This window comes from Salvelinus fontinalis, chromosome 20 (genome assembly GCF_029448725.1).
Source record: "Salvelinus fontinalis isolate EN_2023a chromosome 20, ASM2944872v1, whole genome shotgun sequence".
Taxonomy (NCBI): domain Eukaryota; kingdom Metazoa; phylum Chordata; class Actinopteri; order Salmoniformes; family Salmonidae; genus Salvelinus; species Salvelinus fontinalis.
In genome coordinates, this window is record NC_074684.1 from 2,237,770 (window position 1) to 2,262,452 (window position 24,683).

The 24,683-nt window shown below is 43.1% G+C and overlaps 1 protein-coding gene across 7 annotated transcripts in view; it reads right to left on the reverse strand.

The window, feature by feature from the left end:
- LOC129817147 (actin-binding protein WASF1-like) overlaps positions 1–24,683 on the reverse strand; it is a 149,031-nt gene that overhangs the window by 68,711 nt on the left and 55,637 nt on the right. For all 7 annotated transcript variants that reach the window (XM_055872093.1, XM_055872095.1, XM_055872088.1 and 4 more), the window contains 2 exons: positions 7,924–8,077; positions 7,077–7,211 (listed from right to left, as the gene is read on the reverse strand). In XM_055872093.1, the coding sequence (XP_055728068.1) occupies positions 7,077–7,211; positions 7,924–8,056 (268 nt within the window). In that variant the 5' untranslated portion in view covers positions 8,057–8,077. The remainder of the gene's footprint in view (positions 1–7,076; positions 7,212–7,923; positions 8,078–24,683) is intronic.

A 24,683-nucleotide genomic window follows, 5' to 3' on the forward strand; every position in this document is an offset into this window, starting at 1 on the left:
AGTAGAGAGAAGGATTTATTTAATCTTTAATTATTTTCATCACATTCCCAGTGGGTCAGAAGTTAACATACACTCAATTAGTATTTGGTAGTATTTGGCCTTTCAATTGTTAAACTTGGGTCAAACGTTTCGGGCAGCCTTCCACAAGCTTCCCACAATAAGTTGGGTGTATTTTGGCACATTCCTCCTGACATAGCTGGTGTAACTGCGTTTTTTTCAGTTATGCCCACAAATGTTCTATAGGATCAAGGTCAGGGCTTTGTGATGGCCACTCCAATACTTGACTTTGATGTCCTTAAGCCATTTTGCCACAACTTTGGAAGTATGCTTGGGGTCATTGTCTATTTGGAAGACCCATTTGCGACCAAGCTTTAACTTCGTGACTGATATCTTGAGATGTTGCTTCAATATATCCACATACTTTTCCTCCCTCATGATGCCATCTATTTTGTGAAGTGCACCAGTCCCTCCTGCAGCAAAGCACCCCCACAACATGATGCAGCCACCCCCGTGCTTCACGGTTGGGATGGTGTTCTTCGGCTTGCAAGCGTCCCCCTTTTTCCTCCAAACATAACGGTGGTCATTATGGCCAAACAGTTCTATTTTTGTTTCATCAGACCAGAAGACCATTTCTCCAAAAAGTACAATCTTTGTCCCCATGTACAGTTGCAAACCATAGGCTGGCTTTTTTATGGCGGTTTTGGAGCAGTGGCTTAATCCTTGCTTTCAAGTTATGTTGATATAGGACTCGTTTTACTGTGGATATAGATACTTTTGTACCTGTTTCCTCCAGCATCTTCACAAGGTCCTTTGCTATTGTTCTGGGATTGATTTGCACTTTTCACACAAGTACGTTGATCTCTAGGAGACAGAACGCGTCTCCTTCCTGAGCGGTATGATGACTGCGTGGTCCCATGGTGTTTATACTACCGTAAAATTGTTTGTACAGATGAATGTGGTACCTTCAGGCGTTTGTAAATTGCTCCCAACGATGAACCAGACTTGTGGAGGTCTACAATTATTTTCCGAGGTCTTGGCTGATTTGTTTTGATTTTCCCATGATGTCAAGCAAAGAGGCACTGCGTTTGAAGGTAGGCCTTGAAATACATCCACATGTACACACTGTGTGAATCAGGCCTTCATGGTCAAATTGCTACAAATAAAGCACTTGCTTGGGCCAAAAAACACGAGCAATGGACATTAGACTGGTGGAAATCCAAATTTGAGATTTTTGGTTCAAATCATACAGCATTTTATTTGTCACATGCGCGGAATACAACAACCTTACACTGAAATGCTTACTTCCAAGCCCTTAACCAACAATGCAGTTTTAAGAAAAATACACGTTAAGTGAAAAATAGATAAGGAAAAAAATAAGAAATAAAAGTAACAAATAATTAAAGAGCAGCAGTAAAACAACAATAGCGAGGCTATTTACAGGGGGTACCGGTACAGACTCAATGTGCGGGGGCACTGGTTAGTCAAGGTAATTTAGGTAATATGTAAATGTAGGTCGAGTTAAAGTGACTATCCATAAATAATTAACAAAGAATAGCAGCAACGTGACTTTGTGAGACGCGGTGTGGGTGAACGGATGATCTCCGTATGTGTATTTCCCACCGTAAAGCATGGAGGAGGAGGTGTTATCTTGTGGGGGTGCTTTGCTGGTGACACTGTCTGTGATTTATTTAGAATGCAAGGCACACTTCACCAGCATGGCTACCACAGCATTCTGCAATGATACACCATCCCATCTGGTTTGGGCTTAGTTGGACTATCATTTGTTTTTCAACAGGACAATGACCCAACACACCTCCAGGCTGTGTAAGGGATATTTTATGAAGAAGGAGAGTGATGGAGTGCTGCATCAGATGACCTGGCTTCCACAATCCCCTGACCTCAACCAAATTGAGATGGTTTGAGGTGAGTTGGACCGCAGAGTGAAGGAAAAGCATCCAACAAGTGCTCAGCATATGTGGGAACTCCTGCAAGACTGTTGGAAAAGTATTCCAAGGGAAGCTGGTTGAGAGAATGCCAAGAGTGTGCAAAGCTGTCATCTAGGCAAAGGGTGGCTATTTGAAGAATCTCAAATACAAAATATATTTTGATTTGTTTAACACTTTTTTTGGTTACTACATGATTCCATATGTGTTATTTCATAGTTTTGATGTCTTCACTATTATTCTACAACGTAGAAAATAGTAAAAAACAAAGTAAAACCCTTGAATGAGTAGGTGTTCTAAAAACCTTTTGACCGGCAGTGTATATAAATACACTCCGGACCCCGACGTTGCTCATCCTAATATTTATATACTTCTTAAATCCATTGTTTTACTTTTAAATGTGTGTGTATTGTTGTGAATTGTTCGATATTACTTCACTGTTTGAGGTAGGAACACAAGAATGTCGCTACACCCGCAATAACATCTGCTAAATATGTGTATGGGACCAATAACATTTTATTTCATGCTGTATGCATCAAAACAGTGTCCTCTCTCTCCCCATGAGCTAGTCATCTTGCATGCTCTTTCTTTCGATAGGTCACCTACTTACAACCACTCCACCTTTCTCCAAAATGCGCGCACACACACATCAGCCCTTCCCACTCTTGTGTTAATGTAAACCTCATCCGCCTCAATGGTTCTATTCCTTTAAGAGACCCCCTTTATCCTCTTCATCCCCCACTCACGTACTCCTCTCAGCCACTTCTCTTTATCTCCTTACCCCCCCTGCCTTGATTTACATCATGACGCCACCTGCACTCACTCTCTCAATCCCCTCTCCTGCCCTTGCTCTGTGGCCTCCTCACTGTCTTTCTCAGAGACTGCAGACTCGCACAGACCATTACCCAGAATTCCTGCGGTGGAGAGGGGTGTGTGTGTGTGTGTGTGTGTGTGTGTGTGTGTGTGTGTGTGTGTGTGTGTGTGTGTGTGTGTGTGTGTGTGTGTGTGTGTGTGTGTGTGTGTGTGTGTGTGTGTGTGTGTGTGTGTGTGTGTGTGCGTGTGTGGTGGGGGATGAAAAGTACATCCTACGGGAAACAAATCTTCTAGCCCTTCCCATAACCGTCCATCTCTCTGTCACATCTCTTTCGCTCTTTTTACTACATACACCATTTTTATCTATTTACCACTTCTTCCCCTATTTTGTCATATAGTTACAGAACAAGCTGTGTTAATTGATGTATTGTATCATTACAGTAACTCTGTGATGATTAAATGATCTTGTAATGATTATTGTTTGGAGGCTAATGGCACACACACACACACACACAAAGACATGCAAACACAGACACACACTGCTGTGTGGAGTCTAATGGCACATGCTGCAACTCTCTGCAGCTGGAAATCTCGAACTAACCTGCAGACAGGTCAGCCATTTTCACCTTCGCTGTAGTCTGCAGGACAAAGACTTAACACTCCACTGCTTTTACTGCAGAGCTCAGTAGTATGCAGTGTCGCCGTGTCTCTGCCCCTCTACCACACCCCGCCCAACCCAACCCAACCCAACCCCAAACCAACACTACTCCACCCCAATGGATCTGATCCTTTTCCACTGTCACCCATAGGACCGAACTGGAGCTACAACACAGAAGGCAGGCTTGTATTACAAGGAGAGATAAAGCCAGGCTACACTCACCCTTCCAATGTGTGTGTGTTTGTGTGTGATAGCCAACTCAGCCTAGCAGGAGGTCAACAGTGCTTGCTTCGTTGTATTTCGGCAGGTAGCTTAGTGGTTAGAGCGTCGGGCCAGTACCCGGGGGAAAAAATCTGGCATTCTGCCCCTGAGCAAGGCGGTTAACCCAATGTTGCCCGGGCGCCGAAGACGTGGATGTCGATTAAGGCAGCCCACCTCATCTGTCTGATTCAGAGGGGTTGGGTTAAATGCGGAAGACACATTTCAGTTGAAGGCATTCAACTGTACAACTGACTACGGTATGCCCTTTCAAAGTATTTTGTTTCTGTGAGTTTTGTGGTGTTTGTTACACTGGCCGATTTGTTAACTCCTGCACCCTGGTACTGTTGAGTTGCTTGGGGCCTGGATATGATGAGTGTGTGTGTGTCTGAGTGTTGGTCCAGCCCGTAACCCCTGGAGAGAGTGTATGACAGGGTGAACCCGTAGCAGTCCCAGACAGTGTGGAGTCACAACATGGGGGGAATGGAATTATATCCTCTCTATAGCAGACTGGACTATTAAATCACACGCATCATAACATTTGCACAAATATGTGGAGGAGGGAGCTGAGGGAAGAGGAGAAAAGGGATGAAGACGAGGGGGAGGTGGAAGAATGGAGGAAGAGGAGAAAAGGAGTGTGTATAAAAGGTGTCAGGGGACCTAAGTGGGACACTAATATAACTGAAGTGAATACAAGAATAACTCCAAGGCAACAACTCCACACAAAGCACTGACACATGCCATGCTCAACTATTTAAATTAAGGGACTTTAAGTGTTGATCCTGTGAACTAATAAACTGTGGAAGGACCACCAGGGGGCAGGCTGGTCCCACGGATAGTAGCCCAGCCCAGCATGTGAGTAAAGGTGATCAGAGGCAGTTAAGCACAGCTGACGGTACTAATCACCTATTTTCTTCACCCCTACAAATAGAGCAGAGGGAACCGGCAGCGAGAGAGACTGGAGGAAAAAAAAGAGTGATTGATTCTTCAAAGGAGAAGACGAGTACAAACTACCTCTTGGGAATGGCAACCACGCATCTACACCACCACCTGAAAGGAGCACTCCACAAACGGACAGCTAAGGTGGTGACACACCCGTAATTTATGTTATAGTTAAAAGTTACTCACTTTGTGTTCCTTATCCCTGTAAAGAAGAAGATTGGTGTTACCCTTGAGATCATCCTTGATTGTGTGGGAGTGTTTGAGAAGAGAAAATACCTCAATAGAGAACTTTGTTCAATGTAAGAACCTGCTCCCGACTCATTTATTTCACTTTTCTGCTTTAGAGCAACCTAAAAATACTTGGTCCACTCACAAAACATTATTAACTCCCCCTCCCCCTAGCTTGGGTACCAATGTGTTAAAGTACAGAGGCAGTCCAGTATAGTGTGTATATATACTGTGCCTTCAGAAAGTATTCACACCCTTCGACATTTTGTTGCTACAGCTTGAATTTAAAATGGACTACATTTTTGTCACTGGCCTTCACACAACGTCAAAGTGGAATGATGTAATTTGAAATTGTTACAAATGAATACAAAATGAAATGTTTTGAGTCAATAAGTATTCAACCTCTTTTTAATGGCAAGTATGAGATCAGGAGTAAAATCTTGTTTAACAAGTCACATAATAAGTTGCATGGACTCACCCTGTGTGCAATAATAGTTTTTAATATGATTTTTGAATGAGTACTTCCTTTCTGTACCCCACACAATTATCTGTAAGGTCTAGCAGTGAAATTCAAACAGATTCAACCACAAAGACAAAACATTTTCCAATGCCTCACTAAGGGTACCCCTTTGAGCATGGTGAAGTTATTAATTACAGTTTGGATGGTGTATCAATACACCCAGTCACTACAAAAGATACAGACGTCTTTCCTAACTCAATTGCCGGAGAGGAAGGAAACCGCTCAGGGATTTCACCATGAGGCTAATGGTGACTTTAAAACAGTTACAGAGTTTAATGGCTGTGATAGACTGAGGATGGATCAACAATGTTGTAGTTACTTCACAATACTAACCTAAATAAGAGTGAAAAGGAAGCCTGTACAGAATAAAAATATTACAAAACCTGCATCCTGTTTGCAACAAGGCACTAAAGTAAAACTGCAAAAAATGTGGCAAAGAAATTCACTTTATTTCCTGAATACAAAACGTTACCACTCTTCATATTTTCAAGAATGGTGGAGGCTGCCTCATGTTATGGGTATGCTTGTCATCGTCAAGGACTAGGGAGTTTTTTAAATAAAAAAGAAACAGAACAGAGCTAAGCACAGGCAAAATCCTAGAGGAAAACCTGGTTCAGTCTGCTTTCCAACAAAACGATCTAAAACACAAGGGCAAATATACACTGGTGTTGCTTACCAAGACGACACTGAATTCCTGAGTGGCCTTGTTACAGTTTTCACTTATATTGGCTTGAAAATCAATGGCAAGACTTAAATGGCTTTCTAGCAATGATCAACAACAAACTTGACAGAGCTTGAAGAATTGTTTTGCAAATATTGTACAATCCAGGTGTGTAAAGCTCTCAAACTTACCCAGAAATACTCACAGGTGTAATCACTACCAAAGGTGATTCTAACATGTATTGACTCAGGGATGTGAATACTTATCTAAATTAGATATTTTATTTTAGTAATTTATTGTGAATTTGCCAGTGACTAAAACATCTCTATTTAATTCTAAATTCACGCGGTAAAATGTGGAAAAAGTCAAACGGTAAACTTTCTAAGGCACTATATCTAGCTACTTCTATCTCTCTAATCCAAGTTGTAAAAACCCTGTTGGCCAATGGGAAATCGATATGGCGCAGAAGCGTGCTATTGGCCTAATACTACACTCCTCTCTAAGTCCCTCTCTCTCTCCCCCCATCTCTCCCTACACTCTCTAGAACTTGTGTTGTGCCTAACCAGGCCCCTCCATTGACAGACGGGCATCATACTTCTCTTTTTTATAACACCACTATTACATATCTCATTTCCTCACAAAGACAGGCCATTGTGTGAGGCAGGGCTACAGTAAGTGAATCAGTGGACAGCTGGTTAGAATGGCTATAATGGGAGCTTATTGAGCCTGCGGATGCGGGAGTGTGTGTGTGTGGAGGGTTTGGTTTGTACAGTGTGGATCTTTGGAGCTGCAAGGATGAAAAACGACACCGTCTCACTGTGGCCTGTTCCTCTAATAAGGCCATTTACACACACACACACACACGACTGGAATGGGTTTATCCTGATGAGGAATAATCAGTGGTGGAAGTGGTAGAGAAAGGAGTGTGTGAGGATAGTGTGTGTGAGTGTACGGTTGCCTGCATGTATGTGTGTTTGACACTGGTGTGTGTTTGTACTTACACTCCTCTTTTAGGTCGTGCTATGTAAAACGTGGCGTGTGTATGGTACTCACGCTCCTCCTCCTTAGGATCGAGCTGAGTGACGCTGATAGAGAGGAGGTCCACGCGCTCCTGCAGGGAGTTGACCCGGAAGGAGAAGGAGTGGGCCTCGTTGAACAGCTCCCCAAAAAGATCCTCTGCGTACTTACCTGTAGAACACACACAGACAGAGAACAGACACTTAATACACACACTTAAGTATAATACAGGAATACAATCAAGCATAATAAAAGAATAAAAATGCGTACGGAGTGTGTTTAGGTGTGAACATGTGTGTGTGTATATATGTGTGCAACAACGTGTTTTCTGAGTTTCCGCGTGTGTGTATTTTTTATTTATTTATTTTACCGTTATTTTACCAGGTAAGTTGACTGAGAACACGTTCTCATTTGCAGCAACGACCTGGGGAATAGTTACAGGGGAGAGGAGGGGGATGAATGAGCCAATTGTAAACTGGGGATTATTAGGTGACCATGATGGTTTGAGGGCCAGATTGGGAATTTCGCCAGGACACCGGGGTTAACACCCCTACTCTTACGATAAGTGCCATGGGATCTTTAATGACCTCAGAGAGTCAGGACACCCGTTTAACGTCCCATCCGAAAGACGGCACCCTATACAGGACAGTGTCCCCAATCACTGCCCTGGGGCATTGGGATATTTTTTAGACCAGAGGAAAGAGTGCCTCCTACTGGCCCTCCAACACCACTTCCAGCAGCATCTGGTCTCTCATCCAGGGACTGACCAGGACCAACCCTGCTTAGCTTCAGAAGCAAGCCAGCAGTGGTATGCAGGGTGGTATGCTGCTGGCGAATGGTATTATGAAGGTGTGTTTGTGTGCAGACATTGTGTGTGACTCACTGAGGCTGCTGAGCTGTCGAATGACGTTAGCTAGGGACACATTGGTCACACACTCCAGCTCGTTCTTGATGGCCCGCGGCAGCACCGTGTGGCACAGGTGCCTGGGCTCAATACTCCTCTTCACCAACGGCATCCTGGGATACGGCTACCACACCTGGAGGGCGGGAGAGGGGGTGGTTTAAGTTATTACATCCCTGGATACCTCTACCACACCTAAAACTCAATAGTTGAGTTATATTAAACCTTTAATAATGTACAAGTATACAATTACTACTGTACAATTAGGTCTATTACTGTACAATTATGTTGCAATTATGTAGTAATTATGGTACAGACTGCTACACAGCCTGAACTACCCTACACAGAAATAATAGGCTACATTTGTTCCACACAGCCACACAAAGTAGTCCCCCTCTGTAGAGGTATAGTGATCAATTTCCATGGCGGCAGGTACCCTAGCGCAAGTTAAAAGGATTGGGCCAGTAACCAAAAGGTCGCTGGTTCAAATCCCTGAGCTGACTTGGTGCAAAACATTTGTCGATGTGCCCTCGAGCAAGGCATTTAAGCCTAATTGATCGTGTAAGTAGCTCTGGATAAGAGCGTCTGCGAAATTACGAAAATGTAAAAGTAAATTGTAGGATTGTGTTCCAAATTTCCTATAGGCCCAACCCTAGTCAAAAGTAGAGCATTACATATGGAATAGACACAGTATATTTCTCTGTCAGCATAGAGTTATCCTCATCATTCTCATCATGGTCGCCAGAGATAATTCACCCCCACACACACAGCCAGGTACACACACACACACACACACAACACCAGAGACAATTCAACCCGCCACACACCGCCAGAGACAATTCACCCCCACAACCACAGCCAGACACACAGACCACCAGAGATAAATTCACCCCCAAACACACAAGAGATAATTCACACCCAAACCGACCGACACACCAGTGCCCCGCATAGCTAACAGGATAGCAACCTCCCCCTGTCACCTCTCCATGGCTAGCATGCTGCTGCTACTAACAAACCAACTGAAAACACGCTGGTGCTTACGAACGCACAAACACACACACCAACGTTATAGCTAGAACACAACCTGCTACTCTCACAAAAGGACTTACCAGTTGTACTTTACACCAGTGGAGGCTCCTCAGAAGAGGAACGGAAGGACAATCCTCAGTGAAATTCACAAAAATAGTGAAACACTAAAAACATTAGATAAAATAAATCATTGTCAACAAATAATTGATTAAAACACACTGTTTTTGCAATGGTCTACAGTAGCTTCAAAAGCACTCTGTAGGGTAGCACCATGGAGTAGTCGGAGAACAGCTAGTTTCCGTCCTCCTCCGGATACATTGACATCAATACAAAACTTAGGAGGCTCATGGTTCTCACCCCCTTCCATAGATTTACAGTAATTATGACAACTTCTGGAGGATTCATTTCAACCTATCGGAGCTCTTGCAGCATGAACTGACATGTTGTCCACCCAAGCAAATGATCAGAGAATCTAGTACTGAAAGCATAAGCTACAGCTAGCCACCACCGCAGTGCATAAAATGTGGTGAGTAGTTGACTCAAAGAGAGGGAGACAATAGTTGTACAGTTTTAAACGAATACATAATTTTTTTTAATGAAGGAGGAGCAAGAGAGAGAGAGCTAGCTATATTTCATATGCTTTTCACTTTCATTTACTTAGCTAGCGATTGCAGCTAGCTATTTTATCCTACTCAAACAGAGAGGGATGCTATGTTACCTAGCTGGCTATGGCTATCCAACACTGGAACTCTTCCAAGTCAAGGTAAGCTTTTGGTTTTATTAATTTATAGCCACCGGGGCCGCCTGCTAAACTGCTTGCTAAATGTACAATGTAATTCATGATTGTAGCGGGTTTACTAACTCGTTAGATCTAGTAGCCACAGTACCAGTCAAAAGTTTGAACACACCTGCTCATTCAAGGCTTTTTCATTATTTTTACTATTTTCTACATTGTAGAATAATAGTGAAGACATCAAAACTATGAAATAACACATTATTATTCTACAACGTAGAAAATAGTAAAAAAATTAAGAAAAACCCTGGAATGAGTAGGTGTCCAAACTTTTGACGGGTACTGTACGTTGTAAACTTTCATTCATAGGCTAGGTTGTAGCAACCTCATGATGGGTATAGGGAAAATTTGAGTATAATGTAGTAGCCTAAACCTATCGATGTTACATTGAGCTGGGTGAATGGAATATATATGACAGTCATCCAATATGCTGTAATAGAAATAAGGCCATGCTCATAAAATACATATATATATATATATATTGTCCTCATCTTAAACGACACCAACCGCCATGCTTTACACTCACACTAGCTCACCAAAATCAACGACTAGAAATACTCTCTCTTCCATGAATAATGCATACAGTACACATGGGGGAAAGTCAAAGCACATACAGTGCATCCGGAAAGTATTCAGACCCCATTCCCTTTTTCCACATACATTTTAAAATATCTTCAATCTACACACAATACCCCATAATGACAAAGCAAAAATAGCTTTTTAGAGATTTTTGCACATTTATTAACTTCTTATGGCTGCAGGGGCAGTATTGAGTAGGTTGGATGAAAGGTGCCCAGAGGTTCCCAGAGTAAACGGCCTGCTCCTCAGTCATAGTTGCTAATATATGCATATTATTATTAGTATTGGATAGAAAACACTCTGAAGTTTCTAAAACTGTTTGAATTATGTCTGTGAGTATAACAGAACTCATATGGCAGGCAAAAACCTGAGAAGTTCCACTTCCTGTTTGGATTTTTTCTGAGGCTGGTAGATTTTCAACCAAGCTCCCATTGAAATTACAGCGAGATATGGATTAGTTTTCACTTTCTACGGCTTCCACTAGATGTCATCAGTCAATAGAACTTTGTCTGATGACTCTACTGTGAAGAGGGGCCGAAGGAGACAGGAATGAGTCACCACTGCCATGAGGCGACCATGCTTTGACCACGCGCGTTCACGTGAGAGGCAGCTCCGTTCCCTCGCTCATCTGAAGTCAATGTAATTCTGCGGTTGGAACGTTATTCAAGATGTATGTTAACAACATTCTAAATACTGATTCAATACATCGTTTGACATGTTTCTACTGACTGTTACGGAACTTTTGGACATTTCGTCACGTTTTAGTGAACGCGCTTTGTGACTTTGGAATTGTTTACCAAACGCGCTAACCAAAGTAGCTAATTGGACATAAATAACGGACATTATCGAACAAATCAAGCATTTATTGTGGACCTGCGATTCCTGGGAGTGCATTCTGATGAAGATCATAAAAGGTAAGGGAATATTTATCGTGTAATTTCTGGTTTCTGTTGACTCCAACATGGCGGCTAATTTGACTCTTGTTCTGAGCTCAGTCTCAGATTATTGCATGGTTTGCTTTTTCCGTAAAGTTTTGAAATCTGACACAGCGGTTGCATTAAGGAGAGGTATATCTACAATTCCATGTGTATAACTTGTATTATCATCTACATTTATGATGAGTATTTCTGTTGAAACGATGTGGCTATGCACTATCACTGGATGTTTTTGGAACTAGTGAATGTAACGCGCCAATGTAAACTCAGATTTTTTAATATAAATATGAACTTTATCAAACAAAACATGTATGTATTGTGTAACATGAAGTCCTATGTGTGTCATCTGATGAAGATCATCAAAGGTTAGTGATTAATTTTAGCTATATTTCTGCTTTTTGTGACTGCTATCTTTCGATGGAAAAATGGCTGTGCTTATTGTGGTTTGATGGTGACCTAACATAATCGTTTGTAGTGCTTCCGCTGAAAAGCATATTTGAAATCGGACACTTTGGTGGGATTAACAACAAGATTACCTTTAAAATGGTATAAGAAACATGTATGTCTGAGAAATTTTAATTATGAGATTTCTGTTGTTTTGAATTTGGCACCCTGCACTTTCACTGGCTGTTGTCATATCATCCCGTTACCGGGATTGCAACCATATTAAAATGAAAAACAGAAATACAATATTTACATAAGTATTCAGACCCTTTGCTATGAGACTCAAAAATGAGTTCAGGTGCATCCTGTTTCCATTGATCCTCCTTGAGATGTTTCTACAACTTGATTGGAGTACATCTGTGGTAAATTCAATTGATTGGACATGATTTGGAAAGGCACACACACCTGTCTATATAAGGTCCCACAGTTGACAGTATATGTCAGAGCAAAAAGCAAGCCATGACGTTGAAGGAATTGTCCGTAGAGCTCCGAGAAAGGATAGTGTCGAGGCAGAGATCTGGGGGAGGGTACCAAAACATTTCTGCAGCATTGAAGGTCCCCAAGAACACAGTGACCACCATCATTCTTAAATTGAAGAAGTTTGGAACCGCCAAGTATTTCCTAGAGCCACTGCCTGTTCACCCCGCTATCATCCAGAAGTCGAGGTCAGTCGAGGTGTATCAAAGCTGGGACCGAGAGACTGAAAAACAGATTCTATCTCAAGGTCATCAGACTGTTAAACAGCCATCAATAGCACATTAGAGGCTGCTGCCTATATGCATAAACTAGAAATCCCTGGCCACTTTAAGGAATGGAACACTAGTCACTTTAGTAATGTTTACATATCTAGCATTACTAATCTCATATGAATATACTGTATTCTATACTATTTTAGTCACTTAAAAATATGTACATATCTTGCATTACTCATCTCATATGTATATACTGTATTCTATACTATTCTACAGTATCTTAGTCCGTTCCACTCTGACAACGCTCGTCCATATGTACAGTTGAAGTCGTAAGTTTACATACACTTAGGTTGGAGTCAATAAAACTTGTTTTTCAACACTCCACAAATTTCTTGTTAACAAACTATAGTTTTGGCAAGTCAGTTAGGACATCTACTTTGTGCATGGCACAAGTCCTCTTTGTGCATGGCACAAGTCCTTTTTCCAACAACTATATACAGACAGATTATTTAATTTATAATTCACTGTATTTCAAGGCCTACCTTCAAACTCAGCCTCTTTGCTTGACATCATGGGAAAATCTAAAGAAATCAACCCAAAAAATGTGTAGACCTCCAAATGTCTGGTTCATCCTTGGGAGCAATTTCCAAACGCCTGAAGGTACCACGTTCATTTTACATTTACAATTAAGTAGACGCTCTTATCCAGAGCGACTTACAAATTGTAAAGTTCATACATATTCATCCTGGTCCCCCCGTGGGAATTGAACCCTGGTCCCCCCGTGGGAATTGAACCCACAACCCTGGCGTTGCAAGCGCCATGTTCTACCAACTGAGCCACACGGGACCAGCACTGATGATGTTCATCAGTACAAACAATAGTACGCAAGTATAAACACCATGGGACCACGCAGCCGTCATACCGCTCAGGAAGGAGACGCATTCTGTCTCCTAGAGATGAACATACTTTGGTGCGAAAAGTGCAAATCAATCCCAGAACAACAGCAAAGGACCTGATGAAGATGCTGGAGGAAACAGGTACAAAAGTATCTATATCCACAGTAATAGGAGTCCTATATCGACATAACCTGAAAGGCCACTCAGCAAGGAAGAAGCCACTGCTCCAAAACCACCATAAAAAAGCCAGACTACGGTTAGCAACTGCACATGGGGTAAAAGTTCGTACTTTTTGGAGAAATGTCCTCTGGTCTGATGAAGCAAAAATAGAATTGTTTGGCCATAATGACCACCGTTATGTTTGGAGTAAAAATGGGGAGGCTTGCAAGCTGAAGAAAACCATCCCAACAGTGAAGTACGGGGGTGGCAGCATCATGTTGTGGGGGTGCTTGCTGCAGGAGGGACTGGTGCACTTCACAAAATAGATGGCTTCATGAGGGAGGAAAATGATGTGGATATATTGAAGCAACATCTTGAGACATCAGTAAGGAAGTTAAAGCTTGGTCGCATATGGGTTTTCCAAATGGACAATGACCCAAGCATACTTCCAAAGTTGTGGCAAAATGGCTTAAGGACAACAAAGTCAAGGTATTGGAGTGGCCATCACAAAACCCTGACCTCAATCCTATAGAACATTTGTGGGCAGAACTGAAAAAGTGTGTGCGAGCAAAGAGGCCTACAAACCTGACTCAGTTACACCAGCTCTGTCAGGAGGAATGGGCCAAAATTCACCCAACTTATTGTGGGAAGCTTGTGGAAGGCTGCCCAAAACATTTGACCCAAGTTAAACAATTTAAAGGCAATGCTACCAAATACTAATTGAGTGTATGTAAACTTCTGACCTACTGGGAATGTGATGAAAGAAATAGCTGAAATAAATCATTCTCTCTACTATTATTCTGACATTTCACATTCTTAAAATACAGTGGTGATCCTAACTGACCTAAGACAGTGAATTTTTACTAGGATTAAATGTCAGGAATTGTGAAAAAAAGAGTTTAAATGTATTTAGCTAAGGTGTATGTAAACTTCCGACTTCAACTGTGTATAGTCTTAAGTCATTCCTACTTAGGTTTGTGTGTATTGGGTATATGTTGTGTAATTTGTTAGATATTACTTCACTGTCGGAGCTAGAAGCCCAAACATTTCGCTACACCCGCAATAACATCTGCTAATCACGTGTATGTGACCAATAAAATTGGATTTGAGCTGGCCGCCTGGCCAAACTGAGCAATCGGGGGAGAAGGGCCTTGGTCAGGTAGGTGACCAAGAATCCAATGGTTACTCTGACAGAGCTCCAAAGTTCCTCTGTGGAGATTGGGGAACCTTCCAGAAGGAAAACCATCTCTACAGCACTCCACCAATCAGGCCTTTATGGTAAAGCATCCAGACGGAAGGACCTCCTCAGTAAAAGGCACTTGACAGCCCACTTAGTTGGGCTGTCAAGTGTTGGCGCCCCCCCTTGGTTGTGCTGTGGTGGAGACCTTTGTGGGCTATACTCGGCCTTGTCTCAGGATTGTAAGTTGGTGGTTGAGGATATCCCTCTAGTGGTGTGGGGGCTGTGCTTTGGCAGAGTGGGTGGGGTTATATCCTTCCTGTTTGGCCCTGTCCGGGGGTTTCTTCGGATGGGGCCACAGTGTCTCCTGACCGCTCCTGTCTCAGCCTCCAGTATTTATGCTGCAGTAGTTTATGTGTCGGGGGGCTAGGGTCAGTTGGTTATACCTGGAATACTTCTCCTGTCTTATCCAGTGTCCTGTGTGAATTTAAGTATGCTCTCTCTAATTCTCTCGTTCTCTCTTTCTCTCTGAGAACCTGAGCCCTAGGACCATACGTCAGGACTACCGGGCATGCTGACACCTTGCTGTCCCCAGTCCGCCCGGCCTTGCTGCTATTCCAGTTTCAACTGTTTCTGCCTGCGGTTACGAAACCCCTACCTGTCCCAGACCTGCTGTTTTCAACTCTTAATGATCGGCTATGAAAAGCCAACTGAGATTTATTCCTGATTATTATTTGACCATGCTTGTCATTTATGAACATTTTGAAAATCTTGGCTCTCTCTAATTTTCTCCTTCTCTCTTTCTCTCGGAGGACCTGAGCCCTAGGACCATACGTCGGGACTACCGGCCGTGGTGACTCCTTGCTGCCCCCAGTCCGCCTGGCCTTGCTGCTATTCCAGTTTCAACTCTTCTGCCTGCGGTTATGGAACCCCTACCTGTCCCAGACCTGCTGTTTTCAACTCTTAATGATCGGCTATGAAAAGCCAACTGAGATTTATTCCTGATTATTATTTGACAATGCTTGTCATTTATGAACATTTTGAAAATCTTGGCTCTCTCTAATTTTCTCCTTCTCTCTTTCTTTCTCTCGGAGGACCTGGGCCCTAGGACCATGCGTCGGGACTGCCGCCCGTGGTGACTCCTTGCTGTCCCCAGTCCGCCTGGCCTTGCTGCTATTCCAGTTTCAGCTGTTCTGCCTGCGGTTATGGAACACCCACCTGTCCCAGACCTGTTGTTTTTCAACTCTTAATGATCAGCTATGAAAAGCCAACTGAAAATTATTCATGATTATTATTTGACCATGCTTGTCACTTATGAACATTTTTGAACATCTTGGCATAGTTCTGTTATAATCTCCACCCGGCACAGCCAGAAGAGGACTGGCCACCCCTCATAGCCTGGTTCCTCTCTAGGTTTCTTCCTAGGTTTTGGCCTTTCTAGGGAGTTTTTCCTAGCCACCGTGCTTCTACACCTGCATTCTAGCTGTTTGGGGTTTTAGGCTGGGTTTCTGTTCAGCACTTCGAGATATTATCTGATGTACGAAGGGCTATATAAAATAAAATTGATTGATTGATTGATTGATTGACTTAGTTTGCCTAAAGGCACCTAAAGGACTCTCAAACCATGACAAACAAGATTCTCTGGTCTGATGAAACCAAGATTGAACTCTTTGGCCTGAATGCCAAGCGTCACGTCTGGAGGAATCCTGGCACCATCCCTACGGTGAACCATTGTGGTGACAACATCATGTTGTGGGATGTTTTTCAGAGGCAGGGACTGCGAGACTAGTCAGGATCGGGGGGGGGGGGAGCAAAGTACAGAGAGATCCTTGATGAAAACCTGCTCCAGAGCGCTCAGTAACTCAAACTGGGGCGAAGGTTCACCTTCCAACAGGACAACGCAGGGGTGGTTTCGGGACAAGTCTCTAAATATCCTTGAGTGGCACAGCCAGAGCCCGGACTTGAACCCATTCGAACATCTCTGGAGAGATCTGAAAATAGCTGTGCAGCGACGCTCTCCATCCAACCTGACAGAGCTTGAGAGGATCTACAGAGAAGAATGGGAGTAACTCCCCAAATACAGGTATGCCAAGCTTGTAGCATCATACCCAAGAAGACCCAAGATTGTAATCACTGCTTGTAATCACTGCTTCAACAAAGTACTGAGTAAAGAGTCCAAAATACTTATGTAAATGTGATATTTCTGTTTTAAAAACCAGTTTTTGCTTTGTCATTTTGGGGTATTGTGTGTAGATGGATGAGAGAAAAAATCATGAATTTTAGAACAAGGCTGTAACGTAACAAAATGTGGGAAAAAAGTCAAGGGGTCTGAATACTTTCCGAATGCACTGAACTTGTAGAAAGTAGAAAGATTTTCTTACTCAGCAATATCCCGACTGAAACTGTCTCTCTTCAATCGTGAATCTCCATTTAACTAAACGGGTAAAGAATGTTTCAGAATCTGAGGGAGGGATATGGAGAGAGAGAGGAGAGGACTGGAGAAGAGGAAATAAATAAATAGAAGGGAACATTTACAGCGAGTGAAGGTGAAGAAAGAGGAAAGAAAGAATAGGCTCCATTTACAGTAAATGAACCAAGAGGGACATTTAGGCTGAACAGCAGACTAAATGACAGGCTCTTTCTCTGTGAGACAATGGTAGTCTATCATGTCCAACCAGCCGTCCTCTCCCTCCCTGACATGAATTAATCATAATGACATTAATTAATCAGCACTGTAATCAAGGCGGACATGTTTGATAGAGTGGAAGCAGACAAGGTGCAATAGGGTGACTGATAAACCAGCTACTACAGGAAAAGTCATTAGTACCAACTAATATTCTGTCTTAATTCACCGCTGATGTATTTCATTTCTATAGGACTCTATAATGGTGTTACAGTCATGGAGCAATTAAAATGATCATGGAGCGTATCCCCCCCCCAAAAAAAGTTGTCCATAAGAGGCATTACTAGCGCTAGCAACTAAGGACACACTTCTTTATGGGCTAGTAGGAAGCCTGTTAAATGGTTTGTTGATGTGAGTCATGTTACAATCCTCTTAATTGAACTCAACCGCCTCCATATAGGGTAATGATCAGCCCTCGTATTTATCTAAGCGCCCTTTAAGATTTATAGGATGTACTTCAAGCTGTACTGTGGCACATTCTTAAAAAACATAAAACATTATGAGAGCAGCATAGTGGCCCAGCCCCCACCCAACTACTAGGCTACACCTCCTACCCTCCTCTCATCCATCTCTCCCTCCCTCCCTCCCTCCCTCCCTCTCGATTTCTTATGCACGCACGCTCACCCACTTCCAGTTGGACCTCCAGTGACCCTGCATGTGGTGACCTTTTTCCTTTTTCAGGACCCTGTTTTTTATTTAATTTTGTATTTAACCTTTATTTAACTAGGCAAGTCAGTTGAGAACAAATTCTTATTTACAATAACGGCCTAGCAAAAGGCAAAAGGCCTTCTGCGGGGACGGGGTCTGGGATTAAAAATAAAACACACATCACGACAAGAGAGACACAGCAACACTACATAAAGAGAGACCTAAGACAACAACATAGCATGGCAGCAACACATGTAAACACAGCATGGTAGCAACACAACATGTCAACTACATGGCAGCAGCACAAAACATGGTACAAACATTATTGAGCGCAGACGACAGCACAACGGGCAAGAAGGTAGAGACAACAATACATCACTCCTGTGTTCCAATGGCACGTTGTGTTAGCTAATCCAAGTTTATAATGTTTAAAAGGCTAATTGAGCATTAGAAAACCCTTTTGCAATTATGGTAGCACAGCTGAAAACTGTTGTGTTGATTAAAGAAGCAGCAAGCTAACACAACGTGCCATTGGAACACAGGAGTGATGGTTTCTGATAATGGGCCTCTGTACGCCTATGTAGATATTCCCTAAAAAAAATGTGCCGTTTCCAGCTACAATAGTCATTTACAACATTAACAATGTCTACACTGTATTTCTGATCAATTTGATGTTATTTTAATGGACAAATGAGACTCATTCCAATCGGCCAGAATGTCGTCTTCTCTCTTTTCTCCCTGTTGAATAAGGATGCGTGAGAATGGAGTTTCCCTCAATTCACTATTGTTATTTTTGAGATGGTAATCTGATCACTCATTTTCCTGGAAATCAACTCGTTAATTTCTTACTCATCCCTCTCTTATTGACTGAGGGATGTCCTTCAGGGGACATCCTTCAGACAAAACGGAGGAGCATTATCTCCTTCAGTTACCCTGGACCTTGACAACCCTGATTGGATTCCTTCACTAAGCCACCAGCACATAGGAACAGAGATGAGAGAATGAGAATAATCAAAGTTGATCTCTCCACAAAGAATCATTACAACTGCAAACACCATTTCCAATGTCCTCTCATTCCTCTTTGTCTTGCTCCTCTTCAAATCAGTAGTCTCTTTCCCTACTGCTCCAACATCCTAACCCCAACCTCAGCTCACCCCATTTTCATCCATCTCTACACTGCTTGGGTGGTACATCCTACCTGTCACTCATCACCAAGGCAACAGACCATTGGGATGCTGGTCACTACCCCAGGAGAAGAAAAAAAAGAGGGAAAAAAAGAGAAAATGGACAGAGTCAGAAGTGTGCACGGAGAGAAGAGATAGAGAGCATAAGAAAGCACAAGATTGAGAGCAGCAGAGGGAGAGAGAGAGAGGAGAGGGAAAGAGCGAGCGATCGAGAGAGAGAAAGAGTAAGAGAAAGCACAAGATCGAGAGCAGGAGGGAAAAAAAGAGAGTGAGAGGGAGACAGAGAGATCAAAAAGTATTGGTCTATTGTGCGACACAAAGGGACTAGCGGAGGGAGTGTGTGCAGCACGTGTCTGTATAGCGCAGGGTCCTCCTCTCTCTCGGCTCATTGCTCTCTGAACAATATGGCAAAGAGAGGAGCTACTGAATACTAATGGAGAATTAACTTACTCACATGGCAACACAATGGAGCACAGGGCCACACAAGTGGTCAGGTCAAGGGCCCTTATACAGGGCAGACACAGAACACAGACACGCACCCCTCATTTTAATTTTTCTTAATTTAATTTTACAAATCGATACTTGGAGTCACAGTATTGGCAGAAAAAATACTGCAATACTCTACTGTATCAATGTTTTTCCCCCATCCCTAATGTTTTTACCCACCTCATGTCTCTAGCCCCCACTCTCCCCTCGTTGCACCCTCTTTCGGTTGCTTAACTTACTCACAATGAGTTAACTGTGTGTGATATAACCACCCAGCAAAAATTACCCCATTGTGTATTTGGTGGGCAAGGTGGGAATTGCTGACACCATTCAAACCAATGAGAATTCGGGAAACTTTAAAGCCAATTATCACAAGTTATTTTTATGCAAACGTTACTCAGAGTGTGTAAGTGTTCTGTTGTGTAATGTCAACATAAATGTATCTCACACTGCCCATGAGCACGTTGACATGAACAGTAATAGTTCGGGAGGCAGATTACACAATGGTCCTGAAAGTATCTTACTCTGCTTATGTTACTCGGTGTAAGGTCAAAAATCGAAGTAAGCATAAGTCGATTTCAAACACCTGGTTTTCTGAACACCTTAAACCGGCGTTCCAGCGGTGTATTTGATCTGCTCATGTGCTAGCGCCAACTGAGAGCCTTCCTCTTCAGCGTGACTGAAGTCACTTCAGAACAACAATGTATGCGTTTTAGAAATAGTTTTCACGTACAAACTTTGCATGTCTGAGCTCGGAATCACATGTTTGCTGTGGTACAACATCTATTTTGATTGGCAATTTTCTGCATTTATCAAAGTGCCATGAGGTAGCCCGATTTAAGATGTGCCCATGTAAACAGGATTATTAGGGAAATCATTATTCTTGCAAAGTATGTACCCGTTTTAATCAAACTATTAGATTAAAATCAGACTATCCACAATAAATCGCATTATTGTGTGCATGTAACCGTACTCAATGATTAAGTCTGTAAAAAATCGAATCAAAGTTTATTTGTCACGTGCACCGAATACAACAGTGAAATGCTTACTTACAGGCTCTAACCGATAGTGCAAAAAAAGGTGTTAAGTAAACAATAGGTAAGTAAAGAAATAAAACAACAGTAAAAAGACAAACATATACATATGCTTTATACAGTAGCGAGGCTACATACAGACACCGGTTAGTCAGGCTGATTGAGGTAGTATGTACATGTAGGTATGGTTAAAGTGACTATGCATATATGATGAACAGAGAGTAGCAGTAGCGTAAAAGAGGGGTTGGCGGGTGGTGGGTGGGACACAATGCAGATAGCCCGGTTAGCCAATGTGCGGGAGCACTGGTTGGTCGGCCCAATTGAGGTAGTATGTACATGAATGTATAGTTAAAGTGACTATGCATATATGATAAACAGAGAGTAGCAGCAGCGTAAAAAGAGGGTTTGGGGGGGGTTGGGGGGCACACAACGCAAAGAGTCCGGGTAGCCATTTGATTACCTGTTCAGGAGTCTTATGGCTTGGGGGTAAAAACTGTTGAGAAGCATTTTTGTCCCTAGACTTGGCACTCCGGTACCGCTTGCCATGCGGTAGTAGAGAGAACAGTCTATGACTGGGGTGGCTGTGGTCTTCGACAATTTTTAGGGCCTCTACCGCCTAGTGTAGAGGTCCTGGATGGCAGGCAGCTTAGCCCCAGTAATGTACTGGGCCGTACGCACTACCCTCTGTAGTGCCTTGCGGTCAGAGGCCGAGCAATTGCCGTACCAGGCAGTGATGTAACCAGTGAGGATGCTCTCGATGTTGCAGCTGTAGAACCTTTTGAGGTGCTCAGGACCCATGCCAAATCTTTTTAGTTTCCTGAGGGGGAATAGGCTTTGTCGTGCCCTCTTCACGACTGTCTTGGTGTGTTTGGACCATTCTAGTTTGTTGTTGATGTGGACACCGAGGAACTTGAAGCTCTCAACCTGCTCCACTACAGCCCCGTCGATGAGAATGGGGCGTGCTCGGTCCTCCTTTTCCTGTAGTCCACAATCATCTCCTTAGCCTTGGCTACATTGAGGGATAAGTTGTTATTCTGGCACCACACGGCCAGGTCTCTGACTGCATGTCAGAGAAATGCATGTCACATAAGATAAACTTTGAGTTAGTGACAACTTTGTTGTCATTCTGATACAATGCTATGGGCAGCTGATCCAAAAAGATGGGCTTATTTCAGGCAAAGTAAGGGCTGCCCTGACCAGATATGGGCTGCCCTAACTGGGCCACACTGGGCCAATGCCTTGGAGGCCAGTGTGGAGCCATGTTTGCTGGAGAGCTGCAGGCTCCGACAGAGATCAAATGTGCTTACGCGTGGTCTCAATTAAATAGCCTGGAGGCTTTATGTATGGGCAAGGAAGCACGACCCAGTTGTCTTTCCATGGAAATGAACTTCCTAAATATGATAGGCTCTGACATTGACTGGAAATATTGAGAACACATTTGTCTGCCTGTAAATCGTCTCGCTCCTATAAAAGTTATGCAAAACGTAGCTCAAGTAAGTGCCTACCGTAATTTCCGGACTATAAGCCGCTACTTTTTTCCCACAGCTATGAACCTTGCGCTTTATACAATGACGCGGCTAATTTATGGATTTTTCCCGCTTTCACAAATTCATGCCGCCAAAAAACTGAGCACCGTCACATAATGTGACGTAAATCGAGGGTGCTCAAACTTTCCATCATTCTGATTACGGTAGTCATTTTGTCACCCTCATCATGGCAAAGACACGGAGAAATGCATATGATGCAGCTTTCAATTTGAAGGCGATCGATCTGGCTGTTGGAAAAGGAAATAGTGCTGCTGCACGGGAGCCTTAATGAGTCGATGATAAGACGTTGGAAACAGCAGCGTGAGAAACTGACTTAGTGCAAAAAGACAACAAAAGTTTTCAGAGGAAAGAAAAGCAGATAGCCCGAACTAGAAAATGAGGCTTGGATGAGTTTGCCTCCGGATGAAAGTGAGGAGAGCGCAATGAAAACGATCCAACATCGGATGAAGCAATTCTGAGGCTATTCAACTCCGACACCAAAGGAGATGACTTCAGTGGTTTCAGTGCACAGGAGGAAGATAGTGACCAAGGACTTTCTTGGTAGGCTATTGTTTACTGCTATTTAAAAAAAAAAAATGTTACAAGCCTGTTTCGTTAAAGCCTATTTATTTTTGTTACAAGCCGTGTTTCGTTAAAGCCTATTTATTTTTGTTACAAGCCGTGTTTCGTTTAAAGGCTGTGTAAAGTTCATTTGTTTCAATGTACCGGTAGGCACCTGCGGCTTATAGACACGTGCGGCTTATTTATGTACAAAATAAATAAAAAAAATAAATTCAGTGGGTGCGGCTTATATTCAGGTGCGCTTAATAGTCCAGCAATTACGGTACTCTCCTATTCTATTTCGCCCCAACGCTACTCTCTTTCAAACGACTTCCACCCTATTGGCTGATATAGCCCAATAATATGATAGCCTAATACACTATACAGCATTTGAAAAGTATGTGGACACCTGCTCGTCGAACATCTCATTCCAAAATAATATGGAGTTGGTCCCCCGTTTACTGCTATAACAGCCTCCACTCTTCTGGGAAGGCTCTCTACTAGATGTTGGTACATTGCTGTGGGGTCTTCCATTCAGCCACAAGAGCATTAGTGAGGTCAGGCACTGATGTTGGGCCATTAGGCATGGCTCGCAGTCGGCTTTCCAATTCATCCCAAAGGTGTTAGATGGGGTTTAGGTCAGGGCTCTGTGCAGGTCAGTCAAGTTCTTCCGCACCGATCTCGACAAACCATTCTGTATGGACCTCGCTTTGTGCACGGAGGCATTGTCATGCTGAAACAAGAAAGGGCCTTCCCTAAACTGTTACCACAAAGTTGGAAGCACAACATTTTCTAGTAATGTCATTATATGGTGTAATGTTAAGATTTCCCTTCACTGGAACTTAGGGGCCTAGCTCAAACCATGAAAAGCAGCCCCAGACCACTATTCCTCCTCCACCAAACTTTACAGTTGGCACTATGCATTGGGGCAGGTAGCGTTCTCCTGGCATCCACCAAACCCAGATTAGTCCGTCGAACTGACAGATGGTGAAGTGTGATTCCTCACTCCAGAGAACGCGTTTCCACTGCTCCAGAGTCCAATGGTGGTGAGCTTTACACCACTCCAGCCGACATTGGCATTGCACATGGTGATCTTAGAGTGCTCGGCTGCTCGGCCATGGAAAGCCATTTCATGAGGCTCCCGACGAACACCTGGTATGCAGTTCTTCCATAGTCTGCATACTCACCAGACATGTCACCCACTGAGCATGTTTGGGATGCTCTGGATCGACATGTACAACAGCATTCCAGTTCCTGCCAATATCCAGCAACTTTACACAGTGATTGAAGAGGAGTGGGACAACATTCCACAGGCTACAATCCACAACCTGTGAAGGAGATGTGTCGCGCTGCATGAGGCAAATTGTGGTCACAGCAGATACTGACTGGTTTTCTGATCTACTCCCCTACTTTTTTTTGTTTTAAAGCTATCTGTGGGAAATTGAGCAATTAGGATTTGTTATCTGTACAAGTGATGATAAACTAGGCATTGTTATGATCTGCTGTTACTTAGATAAGTGCACAAATGTTTTCCCATTCAAGTACTCATGAGAGTACTCGAACAGTCAAAAATGTTAAAATGCCCATCCATACTCAAATAGCATTTCAGAGTTTTTAAATTAAAACTCTGACCTTGGGTCACATGAGAATCGCAGATATTTTAAGGGAATTTCTTAGGCAATTGTTGTGCATTATGATCTTGACTTGGGTGGCAAAATTGCTGGGACTGGGCCTGCAAAGTGAGCTGCGTCACATACACCTTAAAATAACATTGTGGGACTGTGGTTAGGTTCTTGCGGGAGCAGGTGGGAGTTGGACAAGAAGTCAGCGGGAGCGGGCGTGCACGGTATGGTATGAAAAGCAGCGAGCGCAGGATGAAGCAATCTGTCCCGAGTAGTCCTCTAATCCGTAGCTCA